Raw genomic sequence first — 7,872 nt, 5'->3', positions numbered from 1 at the left:
CCTAAATGCCTCTGTCTTTGCCCCACCACAGTGGCTTTGTCCGGAAGGAAGGCAGGATGACCAGAGATGTCCAGTCGACCCAGTCTAATTAGCATATTACCCTTTTATTAGTATAGATTGATTTTTCTGACAGAGTCAGATAGTTTTCATAGTGATCTTATTTTTTTCTCATGCTCATATTTCTTCTATGCTCTGTATCATTTCTAAGTTCCTATCTTCAATATCACTAATACTTTCCTCCTTCTAGTCAGCTCTGTTTCCTATGATCAGTAGTTTACTCCTAATTTCTTTTATTGAGTGTCTCATCTCTAGAATTTCTGTTCAGTTATTTTCTAAAGTTTCAAATTCTTTGGTAAAGTACTTGTTATGTCCATTAATCTGTTTCTTAGTGCATTTAATTGCCTGAATCTATTATCTCTCATCTCATTATTATCAGAACTACAGTCTTGAATTCTTTTTCATTTATATTCATGTGTTCCAGTTTGCTTTCTGGATATTTTTCATTTTTTTCTGAGCTGCCTTGCTACCTTGGTTATTTATGGTATTTGATGGACTCCTTTTCTGTGTAGGCATCTATACATTGGCACTAGCACATTTCTATAAAGCGGTCTTTCTACCATTTTCCAGTAGGTGGCACTGAATCACAAGATTTTAGCCATGTAAAATCCCAAAGCTGACCTCACAGGCAGCCATCAGTATAGCCATGCTGCTTGGGGGTGGGGTTTCTTTCATCCTCTATCAGTGGTTCTCAACCTTCTTAATGCTGCGACCCTTTAATACAGTTCCTCATGTTGTGGTGACCCCCCATTTCATTGTGACAAATTGAACATAATTAAAACATAGTGATTAATCACAAAACCAATATGTAATTATATATGTGTTTTCTGATGGTCTTAGGTGACCCCTGTGAAAGGGTCATTCGACCCCCAAAGGGGTCGCGACCCACAGGTTGAGAACCTCTGCTCTAGGTAATGACAACCTCACAGTTCCACTTGGGTACTCCTCATTTGTCCAACCGGGGATCAGTCATAGAGAGAAATCGCTCTTCTGTAGTAATAGTTCTTGGTTTTCAGATAATGTGCTCTATACCTCAGCCGAAACCGGTTTGGCTCAGTGGATAATGTGCTCTATACCTCATCACCATGGGCCACAGGAGGAAAGTTTTTTGAGTCTGAGACATGGCAGCACTCTATGTCACCATTTCTTTGTCTGCAACACTGACTGCCTGACAGCGGGTAGATGCAGCAGAACCCCTGTACTGTGTCCTTGCCTCAGTCTCTCAGCTGCAGTGCCCACAGCAACTCTGTTCCTCCCAGCAGTAGGAAGTGCCTGCTACTGCCTGTTTCCTCCTCTATCTGCATGGAGTCTGCCATGAACTCCTGGCTACGGGTCTGCATCCATGGCCAGTCTGAGCTCTTCTCCCTTCTCGCCTCCCCTGTTTGTTCCCATTTGCCCAACTTTAGATGCTTCAATATGTAGATCTTTCAGGCATGCCTGTATGTTGAGCAGGGAATTCTGTGTTAAGTTATAGTTGATCAACTTGTTTAAATTTCAGGGGGAGAGACCAAGGGGATCTCTCACACCACCATTCCTCTGATGTCATGATGTTAATAATTGTAAGAGAGGTAGAAAACACAACTATACAGAATAACAAATATGGTGAAATTACATTTTATCAGAAAATTTTAAAAAAGCAATCATCAGTGTCTATTTATAGACCCATTTGCAAATAAATTTGCAAACTTAGGTAAAGATGGTAATACAGATTACCAATATTGCACTGAGAAGGACATCAAAATCCATGTGATAGTCTTCCCCAAAATGCGTAACCTCAACCTAATCATAAAAAAAACTCACACCAATTGGCAAACCCATACCGTCTATAAAATAAAAGTTTGAAATTCTCCAAAGGTATGAAGGTCAAGAAAGACAAGGAAAGAAAGGGGCACTTTCACAGATAGATAAGGTTGAGACAAAACAATTAAGTGTAATGTAGGATCATGGATTGGATTCTAAACCAGGAAAATTATGTTAAGGGGAAAATTGGTGAATTTTAATAATGTCTATAACTTAGTTAATAGTTCCAATCTTAATTAACTGATTTTTATAATTGCATTATAGTGTTTTAAAATTTTTTGCCTTAAAAGGTAACTGGTAAGGAATATACAGAAATTCCTTATACTATTTTGTTAATGTTTATTAGTCTAATATTACTTCAACAGACAAAGTCTAAAAAAGGAAACTCAGTAGCCTATGGAATAATATCAAGCAACTTAATGTTTGATTAATTAGAATCTTGGCAGAAGAGAGGAAAGAGAATAGGACACAGACACGCACGTGCACACACACACACACACACACACACACGAATCTGTGAAGAAATATAGTTAACAATTTCCTAAATTGATGGAAAACATCAGCCTACAAATCCAAAATGTCCAGCAAAGCCTAAGCAAGTAAAACTTAAAGGGTTATGCATGCACAGCTACATCGCTGTACCTAGGAACACCATAGTTAAGTTGTTGAATACCATAGCATCTCAATGCAGAATAAAATTTATGTTAAGCTTTCTAATTTTCTACTGCTAGTCAATATTGTATGGGGAAAATGACAACTCATGTACTTCAAAAATATTCAGAGAGACTGTCTGATGAATTCTCTCTGGTAGTTTATTGCACAGCTTCCCAACTCTTTGCCAATGTGGGTTGCCTTTGTAAACTCTCATTAGCCGCACAGATTTTTCTAAAGTTACATGGCAGGTAACTTAGTACCATCTTGGTTGCATGCTCCCTACTGTACTTTCCAATGTTTCTTGCATCACAAACTGTGTTTTTTATTACTTAGCTTGAATATTTATAATTGGACAACTGCATGCCACGAAAGACAGAACTTTGCCCAAAGTAAGTTCATTGTTTTGCAAAGCCTTCTTTTTTGAATTTTTGTCATCCAACCCTTGCATAATTTTTCAAAATATGTTTTTATTTATTTCAGAGAGTGGAAGGGAGAGTCAGAAACATGAATGATGAGAGTATCATCTATCAGTTTCCCCCTAACACACATTCACACGGGGGATCTAGCCTGCAACCCAGGCATATGCCCCAACCAGGAATTGAACTGTGACCTCCTAGTTCATAGGTCGACAGTCAACCACTGAGTCACACCAGCCAGGCTCCCCTTGCATCATTCTTACTTTTTTTACTTATATCCTACATCTACTCAATTACCATCTTTTGAAAAATTTTAAATTAACTTAAAGAGTTTTAATTTATTGATTGGTTTTAGAGAGGGAGAGGAAGGGAGAAAGAGAAAGAGCAATTTCTTGTTCCTCTTATTTATGCATTTATTGGTTGATTTTTGTATGTGCCCTGACTGAGGATTAAACCCACAACCTTGGTGTATTGGGATGACACTTTAACCAACTGAGCTACCAATTAACATCTTTTATTTTACTCATTTCAAAGAGTTTTTTAAAATATTAAGAAGAAATAAAACAAAAAGGCAAAAAGTTCAAATAACTGTCATTAATTATGCATATATGACAGATTAATTCCTCTAAATCCATGGAGAAACTGTGAACTTTAGCCCTATTGATATTAAATGAGCTCCCTGAATACTGACACTAATTGTCATTATCTACTCCATTGCCTTTAAGATTGTAAATATGCTTAATTACTGACTTTTCAAAAATTATATTTTGCAATTTGTCTTTCTCTTAATATTTCCTAATCTCCTTACTTCTATGTGACTCACCTGTTTGCTTAATTTTGATTTTGCTTTTTTGTGTTTTGACCCATTTATGGTCTATAATTAACATTAGTTTTTACTTTTTAAAATATTTATTATTTTTATTCTGAGATTTTCATTAAATATTCCTTGAACCAGAAAGTCCTCTCCATAATGTGAGAACTTGGCAACTTGACTCTCGATCTCCAGGCAGGCAAAATTCATAATTATAGTGCAAATACACAGAAAACATTTTTGACAAATATTAAGGGGAATAGTGTGTGACTCAGCAATTTATGGCAAATGTATGATCAAGTTAAGTACTGCCTCATCCTTTTGCTTGAGTTGCACTTCATTTGCAAATCAGAGCTTAACAATTTATGATACATAAATAGAAAGGTTCAAACTATATTTAGATCTACTGAAAGATGGTCACATCAGGACTATCCTCCGTGAGTAAATTGGGCACTGTCATTTCCTTAGTGGTTTATAGGAAATATGTCAAATTCTTAATTGTTAACTCTATTTTTTGTAGAGATGTGGAAGACTTCAGGAGAAATGAAAATACAAGGTACAGGCATCTCCTCAGCCCTCAGCTTTGACAGGAAAATCCACAGCTATGTGAAGCTGGACTTCTGCCATAAGCAGTCTTGAATAAATAACTCTGAATTTAGGATATATGGACACATTGACATTAAAATGAGGGCTGGAGAGTTGCAAGATTCATTTAAACACCTCAGAATGAAACATGTTTAGTGGTGCTCCCAATTCTCTAATAGATTAATTAGGCCATTGCCTGTCTATATCTAATTTAACCCTAAAGTAATTTGGTTTATTCTGTGTATTAAAAAAGTATTTAAAGAAAAAAATAATAAATGGTTGTTCATAATGGAATATATTTTCCTAAAATATCATTAATTAGGTATAATTCTACTGTATACAGGCATATGAATTGATTTGTTTTGCTTGATGACAAAATAACATTTTATTGATTCACATTTGTTACATCTACCAGCAATTCTTAATCCTATCTAATAAAGAGAGAATATACTAATTGACCCGCATGCCGTTGCAAAGATGGAGGCACCCACAGCCAACAAGGAGGGAATATGCTAATTGACTGCCCCGCCCTCAAAGATGGCAGCACCCTCAGCCAATAAGGAGGGAATATGCTAATTGACTGTCTTGCCCTCAAAGATGGCAGTGCCCACAGCCACAAGATAGTGGTGCCCAGTCCCCTCAGCCCCACTGGGGTGGCAGGCCCAGACGTTCTGCGTGCCTGGTTCCAGGGTTCCCCAGTCCCCTCAGCCCCCCAGCTGCCCAGGGCTGGCCTGAGGCACAGGCAAGACTTGGATGGAGGCTGCCCATCCGCCCAGGGCTGCCTGAAGCTCAGGTAACCAGGGCCGACCGAGGCTCGCACTGCCGGCAGTGGCAACAATAAAGGTGTGATGGGGCATCACCTTACCCTAATCGCTAGGTCACCTCCCGCCTCTGAGGGTTCCCAGACTGTGATGGGGGCAGGCCAGGCTGAGGGACCCCCCTCCAGTGCATGAATTTTTATGCACTGGGCCTCTAGTGTTTATTAAAAACAAAAAGGAAAACAAAGGTGTTACCGTCATTAAAAGATGTATGTAAGGTGAACACTTTTGAGTGTGATGGATATTATTTTAGAATATCTCGATTTTTCTGGCCTTGGTATCCTTGCCGCGATGTGGATCGAGATTCTCCCCGGGCTCGCTGTCACGGGCGTGTGCTTGCTCATCCCCGGCATTGCCACCACACACATTCACAAGTTCAGCAACGGGGGCAAGGAAAAAAGGGTAGCCTATTATTCATATCACTGGTCTTTGATGGAAAGAGATAAGCGAGTCTCTGGAGTTAATCATTACTATGTGTCAAAGGGTTTGGAGAATATTGATTAAGGAAGCACTTCCTGGTTAATGAAAAATAACTCAGTTTTGCTCATCTACCCCTGCTAGAAGGTTCTGCAGTATATTATGTAATGCACAATAAAAGTTAAAAAGTAAAATAAAAAATAAAAAAGAATATCTCATAATCTGGAACTGTCCTGAGCAAATGAAAACATATGGTCCCTTAGGTTTTGGAGGGTATATACGTACTGACTCATCTTTTTGAAAGTAACAAATGTTACCCTCACTAGTGATACAATCAACCATCCTACTCTTAAAGCAGATGAAAATGTTTTAAATAAAACAAGTACCATGATCCATATTAAATGAGCTTATTAATTTAGCCTTACAAAGTTTTTAAATATTTTTCTCATTTTCTAGGGCTTTTGAAGGCTATTTGGCAAATATTTCTTGGTTTTTAAAGTTAATCATATATTTAGATTTTATTCCAGTAATGAGAAAAAAGATCAAATCTAACAAAAGTTTAATTTGGATCTAAATCAAATTTATTTATATAGAATAAGGAAAAAAATATTTGGATACATATTTATTTACATGAGATTAGGTCGGATATATATTTTTTAAATAACATAGTTTATTGTTAGTTCTCTCAAATATTTCTAATGCTCAATGAAGTCCATTGTTGCAGTGATTTTTAGTGTAAGAGGTATCCCAGTAACTCTCTGAAGATATTTATTTAGCATCACATGCATATTTATCTTTGTTCTTTTTCAATTGTTGGAAAGATAGTCTGAGGAATAATATTTCATTGGAAAAATCAAGCTGACAGTCATACATTAAGTAAGTCACATCATCCCTCTGATACAGTGGTATAGAGCAGACACTTAGCATTCAGTGTGGTTTCCTATACCCCTTACTCCTAAAGTCATTGTGGCTTTTGAGAAGGGAACCAAAATAAAATTTCTTCCAAGAGCTTCTATATCTAAGTCAACATTCATCATAACAAACAAATTTAGTTAAGGTGATTGGCTATTATATTCAGATTTATTGAAATTTGATTTCAAATTCTAGGTTGGAAAATGCTTGCTTTTATCCCAAAACTGTAAAAAGAGGATTCAGTTAAATGAATTATCTATATATAAAAGCCTAAGTGATTGCTATGACCAGATGACCAGATGACTGCCTGGTAGCTTTGACACTCACTGACCACCTGGGGGCAGACGCTAAATGCAGGAGCTGCCCCCTGGTGGGCAGTGAGCTCCCACAACCAACCTCTTGTGGCCGGCCAAGCCCCTGGCCAGCCTGCCCTGATTGGTCCCTCGACCCCAATTGCTGGCCAGGCCGAGGGACCCCACCTGTGCATGAATTCATGCACCAGGCTTCTAGTTGTTATTATATGTAACTAGAAGCCTGGTGCATCCATGCACCAGTGGGGTCCCTCAGACTCGCCTGTGACCTCTTGCAATATGAGACCCCTCAAAGGGTGTGGGAGAGCTTGTTTTGGCCCAGTCCCTACAGGCAAGGCCGAGTGACCCCACCACTCTAGTCCTATATAATAAAAGAGTAATATGCAAATCGGCCTAACAGTGGAACGACCCATTGCTATGATATGCACTGACCACCAGGAAGTAGACACCCAATGCTGGAGCTGCCCCCTGGTGGTCAATGCACTCCCACAGGAGGAGTACTGCTCAGCCATAAGCCGGGTTCACGGCTGGTGAGCTCAGCTGCGGTGGCAGGAGCCTCTCCCACATCCACAGAAGCACTAAGGATGTCTGGCTGACAGCTTAGGCTGGCTCTGCCAGGGGGAGTGGGCCTAAGCCCTCAGTTGGACATCTGTCAAGGGCTCCTGGACTGCGAGAGGGTGCAGGCCAGGCTGAAAGACCTACCCTCCCCCTGAGTGCATGGATTTCATGCACTGGGTCTCCAGTATGCATATAAAATCTTTGGTTAATCTCTTCCCGCCGTCCCCCTGCATCCTTCCCTCTGAGATTCGTTTGTCTCTTCCATGTTTCTATGCCTGTGGTTTCTGCTCCTGCATTGAGCGTCTGCCCCCTGGTGGTCAGTGCGCATTATAGCTACTGAACAGTTGGATGGTCAGATGGTCGGATAGTTGGATGGTAGCTTAGGCTTTTATATATATAGATAGATATATGATATCCCTGAATCTTTTATAATTCATAATTTCATTCTTTAGCAGTATTTGAATTGCATAACAATTGATATTCTAGCTCCTGTTATGAGTCCATTGGCTCACTGCAAATACAGGCTGTCCTGG

General features: G+C 39.2%; 1 protein-coding gene across 1 annotated transcript; it reads left to right on the top strand.

The window, feature by feature from the left end:
* Nucleotides 1-5,398: 5,398 nt before the first annotated feature.
* On the top strand, nucleotides 5,399-5,837 carry LOC308515994 (NADH dehydrogenase [ubiquinone] 1 alpha subcomplex subunit 1-like). The gene has a single exon (XM_081086703.1). It carries the CDS (start codon nucleotides 5,433-5,435, stop codon nucleotides 5,643-5,645), a length of 213 nt encoding a protein of 70 aa, XP_080942829.1. The 5' UTR covers nucleotides 5,399-5,432; the 3' UTR covers nucleotides 5,646-5,837.
* Nucleotides 5,838-7,872: the final 2,035 nt, after the last annotated feature.

Source organism: Myotis nattereri (genome assembly GCF_964212035.1).
Source record: "Myotis nattereri genome assembly, chromosome: 1".
Lineage (NCBI taxonomy): Eukaryota > Metazoa > Chordata > Mammalia > Chiroptera > Vespertilionidae > Myotis > Myotis nattereri.
The sequence above is the reverse complement of the archived record's forward strand: the minus strand, read 5'-3'. Positions and strand labels throughout refer to the sequence as shown.

Bases quoted from the DNA above. Each gene is read 5' to 3' on its own strand.
- LOC308515994 (XM_081086703.1), top strand. From the start codon at position 5,433: ATGTGGATCGAGATTCTCCCCGGGCTCGCTGTCACGGGCGTGTGCTTG.